The sequence below is a fragment of the Sebastes umbrosus genome, chromosome 6, assembly GCF_015220745.1.
Source record: "Sebastes umbrosus isolate fSebUmb1 chromosome 6, fSebUmb1.pri, whole genome shotgun sequence".
In the NCBI taxonomy this organism is placed as follows: domain Eukaryota; kingdom Metazoa; phylum Chordata; class Actinopteri; order Perciformes; family Sebastidae; genus Sebastes; species Sebastes umbrosus.
In genome coordinates, this window is record NC_051274.1 from 26,759,335 (window position 1) to 26,779,078 (window position 19,744).

Genomic DNA, 19,744 nt, shown 5'->3' on the forward strand with positions numbered 1-19,744 from the left:
CCAAACGTGATGCTGTTGCCTTCAGACGCATTTTTCTTTGATCAGGGCTAAAAACCCTCAAGGCATTCCTTCTGTGTGAGTCTACAGCTGGCAACCCACATTACACAAAGGGTCACCGAGGGTTTGAGTGAGTGCTTGTGGCTTTGGGTCGCATATTTGTTCTTTAGTCATTCTCTACTTCTTTTGTTTCCATTTTCTTTCTTTCTTTTTCAGCACTACCGAAGTACATTTGGATATCTGCATAATTCCTTTTTTTTCTCCCTATCAGTGAATTCTATATTTTGCATATAAACCCACATTCCTGCATGCTGTATAAACTGACAACCAGCACGCTCTTCACAGAGGGGTAGATTTCCATTTACCGAAGTCTTTACCTGGTGAGAATCCTTTAGTGGTGGTCAATGTTCCTGTCAGTGTGTGGTATTTGGAGATAAGGAGGAACGTGGTCTCTAATCTAATCTGATCGTCTCGGCTCCGCACAGGGCTCTGCGGGAATGACTGCATCAGGGAACGATTACTGGACATCCAGAAGAAATTGTTTCCTGAAAGCTCCATCATTTGTCATTAATTACTTTCGAAGAGTTGGTGTCACATTTTCTAAAATGTAGCAAATTCTGACTTGTAGCACAGCAGCTCGAGAGTTTTCTGTTAGGGCCGGTATCCATGCAAAGATAATGTCTTATTTCTTTCTCTATTAAAGTGTAACTGCACACTTTAATATGTTTTTTTAGGCTATAAACTAAATGATATGACTGAACTGTGAATACTGGTATTAACACCAGTGTTTCATCACAGTTCAGTTGACATTTCTTCACAAATTTCATCTTCAAATCTTCATTTCATGGTTGAAAATGGCTCAATCTACTGTTTTAAATCAGTCCTAATCTTGCAAAGCCAATTCTGAGATAGAGTCGACCATTCGGGATTAATCTACCTCATGAAATTTATACAAAAAAATAATGTTAACGTCCTCTATTCAGACCCCCGTCTTTGCCTCTCCCCACAGCATCTGTCGTTTTCACTTTTTCCCGTAACCACTAAGTAGCATTACATCACAGCACATCACAAGCCTGTTCTCTCCTTTCTGTGGAATTGAAATTAAGCCATGTGTGTTAAGACATCTGTGTGTGGATGACGCATTTACTCTTTTAGCAGTTGCTTTCATGCTAATGTTACACTGGTTACAGAAAATGTGGCAGTCACTCTTCCCCGTCGCTGGGAGACTACTTCAACTTGGAAGAGCTGGCACCTGTTCTGAGCGCTCTCCACCCGGTGAAGTGGTCTCTCAGCGGTGGGAAGGCAGAGGGACTGCAGGGTGCTAATTTTTATCTCATTTGTGGTCTGACAAACAGTAAATTCATCAAATTCAGTGCCCCATATTACTGTTTTCCAAGCTACTGTAGCTAGCTATATCATATTTGTCGGAGCTGCGTCGAGGCTTTCGTCATAGAGAAGTAGGCGTGGTTTTATCTCTCAGCCCCTTGCGCACTTTTTTTTGCATTTTTCAGATTTATGGTGGGTGGACTCAGGGCTCAGGCATGTTGGTGAAGTAACACAGATCAGATCAGAGTACACATTTGGGTGATATTTTCCCTCTTTTTATTTTAAAGTGATGTAAAACAAAAGTCAAGTTCCTGCAATTCCTTCAGTAAACTTTGCAATTTGTCTAGAGATGTAGAGATAATTGAGGATGATCACTTATACCGATTCGATCTCTGCTTCACCGCTCCGGTGTCTGAGGGAATGACTGACTCAGGGAAATATTTAGATTAGTCATGTTGCTGCTATTTGACACTGAGCCACACTTCTCTCTCTCTCTCTCTTTCTCTTCTTATCGATGCTTCATCATTATTTCCTGCCCTGCTGGCTTGACATGAAAGCAGTGGAATAATCCCCATTGTGTGTGTTTTTATCATTATGTACTGATTACGTTTACGTTTAAATCACTCCATTGGTGAAGTCATCCATTTTCTGATTAAAAATAAGTCTTTTAGGATGAACTAATCCGTTTAAAGTAAAACACACACCCAACTAAACCTAAACAGGCCCGAAGCGAATGATCTGATCCTTAAACAACCTGTGGATTTTATTCAGACATAGTGATTCAGACAGTTTAAAGAAAGTGGATAAACAGTGTCTCATGGTTAACGTCTCCATATCTGCCCCAGAGCCATACATTAGACAGGTTTCATTGTTTCCTCATTTCTGCATTACAGTGGTCTTTCTTTATTTTTCTGTTGCAACATTGTTGTGATACACATGGCACCAGAGCCCACATACATTATGAAGAAAATTTAATATAAAATATAATGAACTGGCCTGTGGGCTGGCTGTTGATCAGAAAGAGACATGAGGCATGTATGTGGGCTTCTGTGTGGGCAAACTGTAACCAAAACAAATCAGCCAACATTTTTGCTTCGTAGCCAGAGTGCTGTTCTTTTAACATAATAAGCATACAGTCTGATTCTTCTTAGGTCCTGTCAGGTCCTATAAAAACTTAACATACATCAGACAGACTGGAAACTTGTGGCAAAGTAAAATAAACTTGACATGACATAGAACCAAGTTGGAGCAGCTGGAGGCTTGTTTGGGTTAGTTCGGGTCCTTACAGTAGATTAGTCCCAAATTGTAGATCAGGGCTGCCCAAAGTCGGGCACGCAAGCCAACATGACCCATATTAATTTAAAAGAGTCGGTAGTCCCGACCGATTTTACTGTGTTTTGGAGGCTGTAACAGGCTGGTTTGGAGCTAGCTAGTGAAGATACTGGTATCATATGAAATTAGAAAATCTAAGGAATCCATTGGTACCAATAATGCCATGCAAGCTTGTTCCCGAATGAGGTTAAATAACGCTCCAAATTTAGGCAACATTTTGGTGAGGAAAAACTGGCATGGCCATTTTCAAAGGGGTCCTTTGCCCTCTGACCTCAACATATGTGAATGAAAATGGGTTATATGGGTACCCACGAGTCTCCCCTTTACAGACATGCCCACTTTATGATAATCACATGCAGTTTGGGCCAAAAAAAAGTTTTTGTGTTATTTTCGCCTATTGTAAAAATGGTGTATTGAATATTTCTACATGCTGGGGCCCCTAAACAGTTTTTGAATTGCATAAATTGACTGGAAATGAGCCCAATTGTATTCAGCAGTTGGGTTTTAAGTGGTTAACTATGTAAAAGCTAAAAGAATATTCATTTAGGGGGAACTTGGGATCCTAGTACCATTTTGCATCTTAACAATACAATACAATAGGTTAATGCTTTTGGCCCGTTGCACACCATTAAGGTCCAAGTTCCAGGATTAAATAGCATCCTAACTTCAATACCGCCACACTCAACAATAGTTTACTGCTGTAACGAAACAAGTGGCACAACTGGAAGTGGTGTTCAAATGTTTATGAATGAATGTAAAGCTTGTTGTGATTGTTTGTCTTTACTACTTGCTACTCTTGTTCTGTTGTTGTATTGCCTGATGCTGTTTGTTTGGTACTGTCCGTTGATTGTGTGTCTGTCTGCATTTTTCTTGTATGTACTGCTTGTTGTCATATGTAATGCTTGTCATATATGCCACCACTGTCTTTTTAACTTTTGATATTTCTTTTTACCCCCTACCCCCTTCCCTCAAGAGGCTTTGCATTTTGCCAGGCCACCATTGTAAATAACAATTTGTTCTTAATTGACTTGCCTGGGTCAATACAAGTTAAATATGACAAAATGAAAAAAGACATTTATCCAGATGTGTCCTGATTCAGTCAGCAAGAAAATCAGCGGATTGCTTCATCCAAACTCATAACAATAGTTGCATTATTGTGCACATGTAACTGTTGCTAAAGACTGTGTAGTCACAGTGTAATGGTAGATTAATTTGTCATGTTGCCACCGTCACTGCTGCTCTGACAGGTTGACTCATCATTAGCGCTGCTGCCAGTTGGTTTTTTATTTTCTCCTCCCTGAAGGTCTGCCTCACAATCTCCCTCTTCTCCTCCTGCTCTTTTTTTCCCCATCTAGATTAGTCATGTTTTGCTGCCTCGCTTCCTCGTCAAGCACCTGCCAAAGCCAAAAGCCTTTTATTGGGTTTAGCGTGAGTAATAAAAAAACAGTTTTTAAATCTCTCTTTTTTTTCTCTATCTCTCTCTCGCTCTCTGCAGCTGTACTGGCCAGCCAGTCCAGACCGTGTCCAAGAATGTCTCATGGCTGGGAAGGATCCAGAGGTGAGTCAACACACACACAGATACACACACACACACACATACTAGATTGCATAAGCAAAGTAACATGTAGCACGGTACCTACTGTTCTGTTTTAAAGGGAAGAAAATTCATTTACACAGAATTCTTCACAGATATGGATCAGTGGTTTCAGGTCAGGTCATATCAGGTTTAACATCCTCCCTCCTTTGCCTGCTACAATGTTAAACTGTCTGAAGAGTTATGCAGCAATAAGGCAAGACAGTTGCATGATAGATCACAATCTACAGTGTAACTAAAGTTGAATTAATCTGATTCATTTGGGAACAATAAACAAACAAGAGAGGTCTGATGCTGGCGAGGATATCAAGATTCAGGTTAGCTAGATTCATTGAGACAACAAAGCGACATGTGCGGGACAAAGTGGGCAGACTTTGAGAGGGACTAAAGAAAAACAGTTGATGCGCATCGAGCAAACATATCTTACTTTCAAGTTCAGTGTAGCTAGGGACATTCAAGTATTTTGCACATAAAAACTCTGGCAGTTTTTCACATGCACAACAGATCCTAATAAGAAACATGCACTTTGTGTTTGTGATGTTATTTCAATAAAATTCAACTTGGCTGTTTTTGTTATTACTTTGCAAATAATGTTGCCTGGTGATAGAAATTCAACCAGTTAATATAAGATAACCACTTCCTTTAAATATGTAATAAACAGAGGTGTGAACTCCAGTAACAGGACTTGGACTTGACTCACAAATTTGATGACTAAACGAAACAAAAATCAAAACAAAATTGCAACTCTACATGGTCTTTAACACCAATGACCCGTGACTTCACTTGGGCTTGAGCCTGTTGACTTGAAAATACTTGATACATTCCCCTAAGCCCAGAGATTAGAAAGTATGTTATTTAAAAAGTGTGTGCACGAAGACGATCAACTGCCCGATACCAGAGGTAACTCCGACAGCGTCAAAGATGTTGGGCTTATTTAGTTTTTGAGAGGATTTACTTGCGGGGAAAAAATTAACTGACAAACTGAATTTCTATCTTTTATTGTTTATTGGTGAATCCCCGAATATTGGTGTTTTTTTTTTGTTGAACTCTGGACTATTTTTGGTGAATATTATTGGGACTTGCATTTGATTATCTTACACTTAATTCCTCAGATCCACTTAGTTTGAACCAATCCGACAGTATCCAATCAAGTTGCAGGAGAAAACCATGAAGAACGCCAGTTACTCTGTTTTTAAAATGGCATTACAATTGGGTGAAGAACGCATCATGAGTTGTTTAGGACTAGAAACTCAGAGTTTAGGACTTGGGACTTGAGTGCAAAGACTTTAGACTTGCTTGTGACTTGCAACACAACGACCTGGTCGCACCTCTGGTAATAAAACAATATTACAAACTACTCTACATACATTATGTCTCACATTGTGGTCCCTCTCTGTGTGTCTCTCTCTGTCCAGTTGGAGTGTGCTAACTTCCCGCGAGTTCTGCAGCCTTTTAATCAGACTCACCTGTACGTCTGTGGCACCGGAGCCTTCAACCCCCGCTGTGCTTTCATAGCTACCAGCATCTTCCAACAGGTATTATTATTATTATTATTATACACACAAACAATTATTTTCTGTAGCATTTTCTGTAGCCACTTAACCATATAGAAAAGTGGTCCCTCTAACACCACTATACAACCGCAAATAGTGTGATACATCTTCTCTCTAGCTGATTGCGTTTGCTAGTCTGCAAGCTAATGTCAGGCTTTTTCAGAGATACGATCATACAATATAATACAAAATAGTTAAATACCGTAACAATAAAAAAAAGGGTTCCTGCCACCCACCGTCCTCTGTGTGTGTACTGACTGCCAGTCCCAGCCCCTATACACCGTCCTATCAGCAGCTGAAATATACTGTATGTGTGGTGTCTGCCCCTATTCTCATATATCTACCAGGGTTCACCCTGGGCCATCTGTCTATAATATATACAATGTACCTTTTGTCATTGAGGCGGCACCCTGGGGGCGACCGGACACTGTAGATGTTTTAGGTGACATTTTTATGTCAATTATAATGTGAATGTAATTCTAGAGCCCAAGAGAGTCTCCTCTGTTCCACACTGATTAGTTGGTAATTTTTCATGATTCAGACACATGTGGGTTACCATTGTGTCAGAAATAGGTTAATGGTTCTAAAGTCCCTCAGTTATGGTGCGTGTGGGGGTGGGGATGTGGTTTAAATCTGTGCCAGTTGTATGAATGTGGGATCAGAAACCGTGTGTGATTTTATGTGTGTGGGTTTGTGCATTCCTGCATTCGTATTTGTGTGTGTGCGTGTGAATGTGTGTCAGCGAACAGCTAATGCCATGAAAGGCTGTGTGTGATCAGAGAGGTTCAGACGTGGTGCTTAGAGGAGCTGGTGGTGCTGACTGGTTTAAGGCTGGACTTCACACATTTTAAAATCCCTCCACTTCGCCTGATCACTCTCAATTAGCCAATCACTCCGCTGAAAAAGTCTTCTTGCTTATTTGTGTGGATGAATGAAATTACTTATAAATTAAAGAATGAGTTAAAGAGTCACAGACTGTCAGTCTCTTGTCTTTCTTCTTCTGTCCAGCTGATTTTCTCCCTCTCTGTCTGAGTGACCTCTGTCTCTTGTTTCCTTTGTCAGTCGGAGCACCAGACTCTCTCCTACAGCCAGACAGAGTGTGGGAAAGGGAAATGTCCCTACGATCCGTTCCAGAAAACAGCTTCCGCTGTCGTTGGTAAGTTGACCGTCATTTCCCTCAAGCCACAACTCAAATAAAGTGCTACAGGAATGAGTCCTGACACCCGAAAATGACTTAGCATTTGAGCACTTCCGGTTCCCTCGTCTGGAAGTCAATGGGTTTTAATTAGATGCCTGAAATAAGGTCTGTGGTTAACACAAGCTGAAGAGATTTTAACGCTTTGTCCTTTGACATAAAAAACATCATTTAATATCCCACTCGTACATTTTGAAGCTTTTACATGTCTTAAAAAAGGCGGTTGCTAACAAGTGGCTTAATGATACTACAATACGTCATCACGCTGACACATCCGCCTTTATAGTCTTGTTGTGTATATTCACACTCATGTGACTGTAGTGTAGTTTGTTTATAGCCTAACGTTAGTTTTTTACTTCTGGCAATTGCAGTTACACTTTAAAAATCATAAACGTGGTGTTCATTTGTGAAGATTATCTTGCTGAACAAAATAAAAAATGCAATTTAATTCTAACGGTCAAATTAAAAAAGTGAAATATCATGAACTTGCGTTTGCCACAGAGCTTATTCAGAAGCAGAAAGATCAGCACACTCTTAACTTTGTTAATATTATAATAGGTTTTAGAGATTTTTTTTCCACAATGCCATCTCAACATATTGTCTACGTTTATTTTGAGGCTGCAAAATATTTTAGTTCTCAGTATGGCTGGTTTACATGTTGTCCACACAGGAGGCGTAGCGTGAGCAGCATGTTAGCAGAGCAGCAGCTTCTGTGCTCTGTCTGTGTCTACACAGGATGCATTCAGGCACAGTATTGAGAGTAGGAGTTTTGGCAGCACTCAGAGCCCGATACACAATCACTGGAAATGTGTAAATGTGTTATAGTATGTCTGCAACAGGAGTATCATGAGTTTTCCTTGGAAGTAATATGAAGAGTTGCGCTGCATCAGTTATCTTGTTATGCTTACGGCATAAATAGCAGAGGATGGTTTCGATCCATCGACCTCTGGGTTATGGGCCCAGCACGCTTCCGCTGCGCCACTCTGCTGTCAAATCACCCCAGATGGGACTTGAACCCACAATCCCTGGCTTAGGAGGCCAGTGCCTTATCCATTAGGCCACTGGGGCTTTACACGTAGACTAGATTTATTGACGAACAGCGAGTTCGACAAAGCAACAATATCGGAGAACAAACATTGGCTTTAGTCAACAATGGCTCCTGAGGCCACCGTGGCAATGGCAGAGGTGGCACAACAATACAGGGATAAAGTAACAGTGGACATATTCACATGTGTGGTTGGTGTTCACGGTCCACAGATACAGTCTGACATGTATTATATAATTTCAGGTTTATGGGAATTGTAAGTTCTGGTGTTTTTGGAGCTTGACCTATACAGGGGACTAAGACTTTCATATCTCAGTCTGCCAACTTAATGGAAGTACAACACTAAATCACTGGAGTACCTCTTTAAGTGATTGAAATGTCTTGACGGCCAAACAGCTGCCAGTAAAACACAGATAGCAGAGGATGGTTTGACTCCATCAACCTCTGGGTTATGGGTCCAGCACGCTTCCTCTGCACCACTCTGCTGTCAAATCACCCCAGATGGGACTCGAACCCACAATCCCTGGCTTAGGAGGCCAGTGCCTTATCCATTAGGCCACTGGAGCTTCATACCTCACAAATTGACCACTTCTATTCACTGCAAAGCAACAATATGGGCAGAACAAACATTGACTTTAGTCAACAATGGCCCCTGTGGCAGTGGCAGAGATAAAGTAACTCATACAGAGTCGGCTTGGGCTGGAAACTACACAACACTTGTGTATTACCTAAAAGAAATACTTAAACCTTTTGTTATGTTCTTTGTAGATGGAGAGCTGTATGCTGGGATCACCTCAGACTTCATGAGCCGGGACTCCGCCTTCTTCCGCAGTCTTGGCAGCCGTCACGTCATCCGCACTGAGCAGTACGACTCCACCTGGCTGCAGGGTAAGCGCAAAGAAATGTCAAAGAGAGCCAAAATAAAATTCAATTCAATTCAAGTTTATTTGCACAGCAACATATAATACAAAAGCAGTTCAGAGTGATTTACATAAAAACAAAAGAACAAAAAAGCATACATATAAAAATACATATACATGCACACCTACAAACAAGTGTGAGTAAAGTAAGTTTGGATTTAAAAGAACACAGCGTCAGAGCAAGTCTAAGATCAGAAGGCAAACTGTTCCAATCTTCAGGTGCATAAATACTGAAAGCCATCTCACCAGACTTAGAAAGTGCTCTGGGCACATAGAGTAGATTTCCACCTTGTGACCGGAGAGATAAAAGAGTAAAGAACTCCTTACTTTTGAAAACTGATCTCTAACCTACAGTTGGTCGGATGCCGCAACAGAAGTCTCTGCTTGTGTACAGAGTTTTTATACTGCAATGTTGCTGAGATGGCTGGTCCCAAGTCCTTTTAGAAAACAGCAAATAATGGAATTTCACTTGAGTATTTTTTCAACTAGAAAACACCAAACAAAATGACCTTGCATTTAGTTGGTATGCTACCCACGATTTGTCTTGATGGCCTTCTTTGTAAAGTGTGAGTCATGGTGTGTTGAGGTACGTGTCCACAAGATCTGTCATATCCATGCATCCCATTCATTGTCAGCGGTGTAATGCATTCTGGTAGCATAGTGGTACGTTTTGAGAGACGGACCGTTACATTGGCCGCTCCTCATTTGCATAAAGTTGAGGTCCAGGCTACTTTATGCAAATCAGGGGCGTCCGGCGCGACTCGCTGCCTCTGGAAACTCCCAAAAAACATTTAAACTAACCGTTGTGGATCTAAAATGAAGACGGATGCAGCGACAGAATGGATTATTTCTAGCCTAAAATGTTTTCAGAAACACATTTCAATGAACTATTTTTGTAATATACAAAAAAAAAGTTTCCAAACGAGCCGCCATGTTGGTTTCGGTTTGAAAGCTGGGAGCAGCAGCCCCCGAGTGAAAGTGTTCGTCCAATCAGGTGCCTAGTGGCAGCCCATCAAGCATCCAATGCTGGGAAGCGAGGCAATCCCTCGCATCCAAAAACACCCCTGTGGACACGTAGACTAAAACATGTGGCACTCTGATAACAGCTAACATGCTAGCAGTTCAGTTTCCACTGGTTATGAATTTTTTATCAAACAGCTACTCGTTCAACACACACAGTATCTGTGCTGTTTCTACATCTATTTCTCAAGTAAAGTGTTCTCTTTGGTGTCAAGTCATTAGATTGATATAAATGAATACATTTAACAACCATCTTTCTCTTTACTTCTTGCTTTGTAAACTGAATATTCTGAACTACACCGAAAGTCTAAATCTCTAAAACCATCTCCTGCACGCCCGGTCGGTGTTTTATCTGGCCGCTGTGTCGACGTCTACTGCTGATAACAACAAGATACATGATGACTCTCTCCGCTGTTTGTAAACTCAGCTGTACCTGTCGCTCGCTCTCTCTCTCTCTCCAGATGCCCAGTTTGTGCGGGTAGCGCCGCTGTCTGAAACTGATAACCCAGAAGATGATAAGGTCTACGTGTTCTTCACTGAGCGCGCTCAGGAGGCAGAAGGGGCTGCTGGGAAGGTGCTCTACTCCAGAGTCGCACGTGTTTGCAAGGTATGGATTGTGTTTGTTGGAAAAAGATAGAGATGTGTGTTTGTGTGCTCATATCAGAAACTGTCTGCATGTAGTTTACGTAAACATGTGTTCGCCTGAACAGGTAGAGTATGAGAGTTGTACGTGCTGGTCAGTGCACATGTGTTTACGCAACAAGCAGCTATGTGTGATTGGATGTTCCTGCCAGCTCGTATAGATGTGACTTTTGAAGTCTGTGTATAGGGGACTGGTTATGTGTGTCGCCATCTCTGTGTCTTCACTGTGTCTTCTGTGATACACTGTGAAGGTTTGTACTATTTGCCTTTTTATGTGAATATGTGTAAAAGTGCATGACCGTGTTTGTGTGTAGAAATATTTGTATTAAATTGCTCTTTTTTGTGTGTGTGTGTTAAGAACGACATCGGAGGCCAGAGGAGTTTAGTCAATAAGTGGAGTACCTTCCAGAAGGCTCGTATGGTGTGTTCAGTCCCGGGACCAGACGGACTGCAGACGCACTTCGACCAGCTGCGTGAGTGCACACGAGCCTCAAATGACAAGCACATTACTTACACAGTAAAACTAATCACATCAGACAGGCCTCAACCACTGGTTACATCAACAGCTGGAGCCACTGCATGCTTCATAAAAGATGAACTGAGTTCAGATACTCAGCCAGTGTGTGTTTGTGTTTATGAAGAGCTGGAACTGAAATATTTTGAAATGACGAAGAAGAGTTCACAGACCAAAGAAATTTAGAAACGCTCTACTACAGCTTCAGTGTGTGTGTGTGTGTGTGCTCCACCGTTACCACGGTGATCAACAACCCTGTCGGTCACCTTGGGTTCGTCTTCGTGCCTCAGCCTTGGTAACCACGGAAACTGGCCTCTACATTCAGTTGCTGTGGGTTTATTCATTATCAAGGATTCGCGCCAGTGTGTGTGTGTGTGTGTGTGTGTGTGTGTGTGTGTGTGTGTGTCCTCAGGAGCAGGTCTATGTAGGCATAAGTCTTTCATATGTGTTTTGAGTGAATTCGGATGTGAGCCTCCCTCTGCTCTCTGTCTGAACTCGTAGCTGTAGATGTGTAAGTCTCTGATGTTCAGTGGCGATGAAGACAGTACTATTAAGAATGATTTGTCCCTCTGTGCTGTGCTGGACACCTTTGTTTCCAGCGGGGTTATTATTATTTTTTGAAGTTCCTTAAAAACCTTGATAGCAGAGGATGGTTTCGATCCATCGACCTCTGGGTTATGGGCCCAGCACGCTTCCGCTGCGCCACTCTGCTGTCAATCACCCCAGATGGGACTCGAACCCACAATCCCTGGCTTAGGAGGCCAGTGCCTTATCCATTAGGCCACTGGGGCTTCTGTAACAGTGTTAGAGAGACAATTGGAACATGGACATAAACAGCATGACAAAGCAAGGCATTGAAAACATGGGGAACATGAGACAAAAGCAGTGATGTAGTGAAGCAACAAATGTTATAGAGCTCAGCAGTCTTTGTCTGCAGCACAGACTGTTCTCCTGACATCTGCAGTCTATACTGAGAGTATGCAATGATTTGTCAGAAACTTTTGTCCATTTGGTGGGTGAAATTGTCCTCTTTACACCCCATTAGTACACATTGGAAGGGTAGTTAAAGACTTGGGGTTGCACATTACAAGATGCTGACTGTTTGCAGGTGCACAAATAATTTGTGCTCTGTCTCTGGCATGATCTGTTTTTCTCAATTTAGGTGCAACCTATGTCACTGTGTCAAGTTTTAGAGCTTAAAGTAAACAAGGGACTGCAACTCAGGATATCTTCTTATTCCAACCTCCAGTCATTGAAAGGTCTTTAGGGCCAAACAGCTGCCCGTAAAACATAGATAGCAGAGGATGGTTATGATTCATCGACCTTTGGGCCCAGCACGCTTCCGCTGCGCCACTCTGCTGTCAATCACCCCAGATGGGACTTGAACCCACAATCCCTGGCTTAGGAGGCCAGTGCCTTATCCATTAGGCCACTGAGGCTTCACAGGTAGGATAGGCCTATTGACGAGCAGTGATTTTGTCTACAAAGCAACAATATGGGAGAACAAACATTGGCTTTAGTCAACAATGGCTCCTAAGGTCACCGTGGCAGTGGCAGAGGTGGCACAGCAATAAAGAGATAAAGTAGCAGTGTGGCAGTGGACATATTCACATGTGTGGTCGGTGTGCACGGTCCACAGATACAGTCTGTGTGGACCCTTACAATGGTGACCTTGACTATATAATTTCAGGTTTATGGGAATTGTAAGTGTGTCTTTGGACTAAGACCTTCATATCTCAGTCTTCCAGCTTTATGGAAGTGTAGCACTAAATCACTGGAGTACCTTTTTAAGTAATTGAAATGTCTTTAAGGCCAAACAGCTGCCAATAAAACCTTGATAGCAGAGGATGGTTTTGATCAATCGACCTCTGGGTTATAGGCCCAGCACTCTGCTGTCAATCACCCCAGATGGGACTCGAACCCACAATCCCTGGCTTAGGAGGCCAGTGCCTTATCCATTAGGCCACTGGGGCTTCAGTGTTGGGTCTAGATAATGTATCAGCTTCGTTACTACTCATCCAGGACCTCGTAGAGATAAGCATAAATGTCTCTTTTGCTGCAATGCCATGAAAACTTTAGCAGAGAGGATAATTTCAATCCATCGTCTTCTGGGTTATCGGCTCAACGTGCTTCTGCTGCACCACTTTGCGGTCAGCATCACACGGCTTCACCTTTTACTTGGTGAAAAAAAACATTTGAGACAAGGAGATAGAGAACAGAGGGAGAGAGTTGTGGAGACAGGACTGGTTTCTTATCTTTACTGTTTTTGTAAACAGAAGATTCTCAGAGTAAACGACAGAACACACGCATAGAATTACCTTTTATGTGAACATATACAGTACATTAACACACACAGTAAATCAAACACTCTTTTTCTTTCATACAGTCGAACCCTCATGCAGGCACACATGCAACATTAAGAATGCACACAGAGCTTTTAAACTGTTAACACATACTTTAGCCTCAGTCTATGTACACAAGACAGTTCTGACTTGTCAGGAGCGTAAACATTTCTTCCCAGCATGCCTGTGGCCACGTTTTACACATCTGATAAGGGTGCATACAAATTTGTTTGTGAAAACACTTCAGCAGGACACACACACACACACACACACAAAACCACTAACCCATATGAAGGAGAAGAATGCTGTCAGTGTTGTTTATGCCACGCTCAGCCACACAGAAACACTACAAATCCCATAAACCCTTGACGGTCTGCGGGTCCCTCATAGCAGCGGAGCAGTGGATACCACCTGGCTGTGTGTGTATGTGAGAAAGTTATGATTCAAATTTGCTGAAGGTGCTGAGTCATAGAAAACAAATTAGCTACGTGCAAATTACACAAATGGGAGTGAGTTTGTAGTGAGTGCTGTATGTATTTGTGTAACTCACACAAAAAAAGCAGCACTATTTGGGTTCAGCTCCTGTCGGCCGTGACACTGTTTTTACAGGTGAAAAGTATTTGATACCATGTAGGTCAAATCCATCACGAACTTAATGGGTAGCACAGTCAGTTCCCAGCAGGAAGGTTCTGGGTTCAAATCCTCTGGTCGGCTAGAGTCTTTCTATGTTGAGTTTACATATTCAAGTGTACAATAATAACAGAACAATGCCCATGTGCCTTGGGCATCTTTACTATGTATAAGAAGCCAGAGAAATTACAAATGATGCTGTACTGTCAATAGGGACGTGAGATCAGAAAATGCTTGCTTGGATCGACTCGGCGCGTCAGCCCAGCACAGCAGGGATTTACATCTCCATTACAGCAGGGCTATCCGCTTGCATACTTGCCAACCCTGCAGATTTTTCCAGGGAGACTCCAGTTTTTCATTGCCCTCTCCCAGTTTCACACCTTTTTTCCTTTTCGTTATCTCAACCTGTTTCTGGCACTGCACAGCATGTACAGTATAAGCCCTACTGTTTCCATCTGGATGACAATACAACTACACCAAATGTCTTTTCCCAGCGGAGGAGAGCTGCTTATAACACCGTGGTGCGGTTTGAGCTACGCTCGCTGCATTATCACAGCATCACAGCAAAGCAGGCGTGGCGCAAACCATTGGAAATAATGGGTTTCAGAGCGCAGTGGTGCCGTTGTCGCGTTGTGTCTGAGAGGGCCTTCAGTGAGTGAGAGAAGGAAAGAGAAATGGAGAGTACTAAGAGAAAGAAATACTCAAAAAATGAATGAAAATTGATGGACACTAGTTTATTCCCGAGATTCACACAAGTTCACACCAGAGTAGTAAAAGAAGGCCTATTTAACAAAAATTGCTGTTGCAGTGTACTTATTATTTTGTATTTTTGTATATTCTTTAAAAGTCACCAGAATACAGGAAGCAAGTCTCTGAAACTCCCTGCTTTGGTTTTGAAATCCTCCCTATTTTTGAGGTCTCAAGGTTGGCAAGTATGCCCGCTTGAATGTGTGTGTAACCATGGCTGTGACTAGTGGTCAAAGGAGCGGCTGTTAAACGGTCTATAAACACATTTTTATTTCCTATATTCTTCATAATAAAAATCCCCCGTTATTTTTGCTGCTTGTACTCTTCCTCCCTGCAGTATAAGTAGACTTGTTTTTATTAAGAATAGCTGCTAACAAAGCTCTGCTAATTTGGTGATAAACACATTTATTTCCTATAAATTCTTCACAGTAAAATGTCCTCCGTTATTTTGTTATTTAAAAGCTTTTATTATGAAGCAACAAAATCAGGAAATGTTGGGTTTTCATCAGGAACTTAACACGACTCCTGTACAGCTGAAAGCAGATATCTGAAAGTACAAACAGGGATGCAGGAGAGAAACTAAACTTCAAACCACAGAGATTCAGTTAGAAGCTACAGAAGTCCTGAGAGGTGAGCACGCAACGTCTTTCTCTCTAGTCTCCTGCACAGACATGAGTTGTGTCTCAACACACGCTTGTTTGAGGAGAAGTGGGGTCATTACGGGTTGGCAATGGTCGGCGAGACATCATCGCAACCTGCTTGGAGTCGGGTTGGGCGCACTTTGGCCCAAGTCCGGAGATGATCCATCTCGGGTGCGACTCGGCACGCTAAAACTGGTAATGGAAACACAAATCAGCGCGGCATGGTGTGACTCGGTGCGACCAAAAGTGCCAATGGAAAAGCCCCAAATGTGTTTTTCTAAAGGGAAGTGACAATCAACACATTTTATTGTCTTTGTCTTTCCTTTAGTGTATTTTTGTAGTTGTTGACTCACATATTTAAGATCTTGAACACCCTTACAATTGGCTTTGTTTTGAACAAAGCATCCGCTCATTGATCACCACATGGACCGACTCATGACACAGGATTGCTTTGAGTTTATTGTTCAGTTGTTTTTATGTCTGGAGTTGTAGAGGTTCGCTTTTATGAGGCTCTCTGCAAATGTTGATGTCACATCAAGCCTCATTGAACCATAATTATTTAAAAATCCCAAACAGTCGAGTGGAAGTGGTTCATGTTTAGTGTGTTTTCTGTGTCATGGAGGACAGACGTTCCTCCTGCTGCCAATTCAAGCTGAAACAACTCAAGAGTCCAGCTCACAGGAAGAGGATTCTCTGCTGTTTACTGCCGTTGTCCCCGTTGTGGTCGTAGTTGTTGTGGAGGAGAGTCAGGCTTGAGGTTTTTCAAGCTGGAAACAGAAAGCCCACTGTGGCCGGACTCAGAGTGTTGGCACCAGAGACACTGAGGTATTTTCAGGCATATTCGTCATCTATTTTTGTCTGTTTGTGAGAGATTCAATGTTCCAGACATAAGACAGCACCCATATCTTTGTCACTGCATCACCACCCGGTAATGCTGGAAGGGAATAGAAGGAGGGAGTATTTTTTATAACTTGGAGGATAAATATAACAAATGGATGATGAAGAAAATGAGGACTGTCATCTTCACAACGCCTCGGTAGGATGAGGTGAAGTCTGCAAAGGCCAGAAAGAAACAATTTTCTGGAAAAATCGAAGGATGTAGAAAGAAAAGAGGGAGCGGTGGGGATGAAGGAAGGATGGAAAGACCAATAGACAGCAGCTATATTTACCCTCAGACTGTTTGGATTCAAATATAGCTGAAAATGAGTTTGAAATGCTTCAACAAATAAACCAACCAGTGTGCTTCAACATAGGAAAATAGTCATCTCAAATAGCCAGTCTGTATATTTTTGAGTCAGAGAATTATATGAAGATTAGAAGTACAAATATATCTGCCAGTAAATTGAGATAATTTCACCTGGCTGGATGGCGTCAGTGCAAATTACTTTTACTTTAGGCCTTGTGTACAATTTGATAGGCAACATTCATTCATCCAAAGACACTTTTGAATAGTTTTACTCTGCAATTAAACGTTTCTTTGGGTTGATTGCGTCTTCTTTGGGTTCGTTTGCTCCCGCTGCTGCTGCTTGCAGCGTCGTCGGGGGCTCGTGCCTGTTCGTAGCGGGCTGATTGCAGCGTTGACGAGAACCGCTCTGTACTCATTGACTCCAGGCAAGTGAAGAAGAGTTTGGTTGTAACGTTAGTATATCCGGCATCCAGCAGTAAAAATGAATTGCACTCAATGAGCCCCGTTCTGCGGACAACATGCTCATCTCAGTCTGCAAAGCCCTGAAGCCCGTTTGTTTATTCAAAGTTTATTAATATTGAACGTATTGTGGGTCCAAATTGCACCAAATTCGTCAAAGCACTCCATGGGATCCTCAGCAATACATTCGACAAGTGTGAAGTAGATCGGATGAGTGGCTCTCAAGATATGCGAAGGACATACAGAAAGACAGAGATTCCTTTGCCCGCTACATGTATTACTGAGCCACCAGGACGCCCGGACCTGTCAGATTAACCTGACAAATGCATCTCCACTATTTACTGCTTAATGACCTCATCAACAAAAACAGTTGGGTGTGAAAACATGTTTTGTGATACTAAAGAAAATTAATCATGTTTTGACGCCTCCATTCAGCCTTTCTAATCCGTCATAGCGTGTGTGAAACTACTTGAATGGAAGCCCAGTTTATCAGAAGGAGAAACAGAGGAGAGAGGTATAGAGGGGGACCGGAGGGAGGAGGAGGAGAGCTTAGAGAGAGGGTGAGAGAGAAAAAGATGAAGTAGGAGGAGGGTAGAGGTTACAGCACAAGGTGTTGACCAGACAGGAGAAGAAAAGAAGGAGGAGGGGATGGAGGAGGAGAAGAGGAAAATAGAGGCACAGGATAAAAAGATGAGGAGGAGAAACTGTTATCAAAGCGTTATTGCTCTAACGCTGTAAAAGACAAGGTGCAAGAGGAGGACAGAGAGAAGGAATAGCTGATTATGAGGAGGATTGGAAATACATTTGGCTTCAGGGTAGGAAAAGTAAAGAAAGTGGATGATGAAGAACAGACGGGAGGAGCTCTGGATGTTTAAGAGAGCTGGTATTAAAAGGTTATTTAATTCTTGGAAATTGCAATAGCATGGGCAGAATGTGCCTCCATATAGCCTCCACTGTTCAACCAGTTTCCTATTTCCCTGGAGCTATAGGGTGGCCTGAAAGTGACACAAGGGAAGTTACATTTTCACTATATAAAGAGGAATAAGACGGCTAATTAGTGCAGAAATCCGGATGAGAGTGCATGAACAAAGTAAGTTTTGAAAGTAAGAAAGGTCCTCACTGATCGTTGGCAGTACTTTTTTCTTACATCTCTCTACGGTGTAGGAAAATTAGTTTAAGCGCTGATGCTACCAAGGAGTGTGGAATTTAAATAATGGGGCAATGGATAGACAGAAGAGGAGGAGAAGGACAAAACCAGAGAGAAGGGAAGGTGATAGTTATGTAGCAGGAGATACTACAGCCCAGACAAAAGGCACTTTTCCTCGAAGGACATGGAGGGGGTGAGGGAGGTGAAGTGAAGCTAAAAGGGTGTGAGGGCTGGTGGGAGGGAGACGGGACGGGAGGGAAGGAGGGGAATGGGGTTAATAGGGAAGAATGGAGCAGATAGAGAGGTGGGGAGTGAGGGAAGAGGAAGGAGGAGAAAACAACAAGGAGGAGATGAAGGGTTCCTTTAGGAGATTTATATCCCTATTATACTGTATATCCTTAATCTTTTAAAGGTATTAAAAGAATTTCTGGACTGAGAGCGCATTCTTTAATGAACATCATTCAAAAGTGTCCTCCAAAATTATACATAAGTAAGGGATAAAGCCCGACAAGATGTCCATTATCTGGAATTAATGGATGAAATGGAGGCCAGAACCAAAATCTAATGTTTTTCCACAATCCATTCACTCCGTTTCCCTGGTGACCCTGATGTGTCCACAGAGGCGTTTTTTATCACGAGGGATTGCCTCGCTTCCCAGCATTGGACGCTTGATGGGTTGCCACCAGTTACAAGACATACCTGGTTGGACGAACGCTTTCCCTCGTGAACTGCTGCTCCCAGCTTTCAAACCGGAACCGACATGTCGGCTCGTTTGGAAACTTTCTTCTCTTATATCACAAAAATAGGTCAATGAAATGTGTTTCTGAAAACATTTTATGCGAGAAATAAGCCATGCAGTTGCTGAATCTGTCTTTACTTATTTTTTTGGCGCTCTGGACACCCCTGATTTAAATAAAGTAGCCTTGACTTCAACTGTCAATAACATTGCGTACAGTGGAAAAACTGTAAATATAACTTGACAGTATGTTTAACAACAAGACTAGCTAGATATCCAGCCATGTCATTGTCCCGAAATCAATATCAAGATATCACAAACAGATAAGAGGCCATGTGAACTGTCGGCTGCAGCATGAAGTAGCGACTCGAATAGCGAATGCGAAATGGATATCTCAGTCTAGACATGAAGGTTGAAATTGAGAGAGACATCAGGATGGGGATAACAGCGGTGGCTGGAGGGGGAAAATGTGTCAGAGAGAAAAGAGGTGAGGTGGCAGAAGGAATAGGGCCAATAGCCGAGGGGGTTAAAGAACCAGACAAGATGGAGGCAGGGCTGTTATTGGTAAATTACTGTAAGATGGCGAGGAGGAAATAAAGACAGGGAGTGTGGTCAGAAAGATGAGGAGGAGGAGGGAGGAGGTGGATATTGGCATTCAGGGTGGCTGGGCAAGGAGCGAGGGAAAGCAGAGAAATGAAGAGGATAGGGGTGTTCGCCT

General features: G+C 42.4%; 1 protein-coding gene and 7 non-coding genes across 9 annotated transcripts in view; 1 reads left to right on the top strand and 7 right to left on the bottom strand.

Annotated features, from left to right (window-relative positions):
* Positions 1 to 19,744, top strand: part of sema3h (sema domain, immunoglobulin domain (Ig), short basic domain, secreted, (semaphorin) 3H) — a 70,831-nt gene that overhangs the window by 32,758 nt on the left and 18,329 nt on the right. For both annotated transcript variants that reach the window (XM_037773675.1, XM_037773674.1), the window contains exons 3-8: positions 4,151 to 4,213; positions 5,665 to 5,784; positions 6,865 to 6,958; positions 8,811 to 8,930; positions 10,444 to 10,589; positions 10,983 to 11,097. In XM_037773675.1, the coding sequence (XP_037629603.1) occupies positions 4,151 to 4,213; positions 5,665 to 5,784; positions 6,865 to 6,958; positions 8,811 to 8,930; positions 10,444 to 10,589; positions 10,983 to 11,097 (658 nt within the window). The remainder of the gene's footprint in view (positions 1 to 4,150; positions 4,214 to 5,664; positions 5,785 to 6,864; positions 6,959 to 8,810; positions 8,931 to 10,443; positions 10,590 to 10,982; positions 11,098 to 19,744) is intronic.
* Positions 7,914 to 7,985, bottom strand: trnam-cau. The gene has a single exon. It is a non-coding gene; the product is annotated as a tRNA-Met (tRNA).
* On the bottom strand, positions 7,993 to 8,065 carry trnar-ccu. The gene has a single exon. It is a non-coding gene; the product is annotated as a tRNA-Arg (tRNA).
* On the bottom strand, positions 8,536 to 8,608 carry trnar-ccu. The gene has a single exon. It is a non-coding gene; the product is annotated as a tRNA-Arg (tRNA).
* Positions 11,779 to 11,850, bottom strand: trnam-cau. Its single transcript has one exon. It is a non-coding gene; the product is annotated as a tRNA-Met (tRNA).
* On the bottom strand, positions 11,857 to 11,929 carry trnar-ccu. The gene has a single exon. It is a non-coding gene; the product is annotated as a tRNA-Arg (tRNA).
* Positions 12,505 to 12,577, bottom strand: trnar-ccu. Its single transcript has one exon. It is a non-coding gene; the product is annotated as a tRNA-Arg (tRNA).
* Positions 13,039 to 13,111, bottom strand: trnar-ccu. Its single transcript has one exon. It is a non-coding gene; the product is annotated as a tRNA-Arg (tRNA).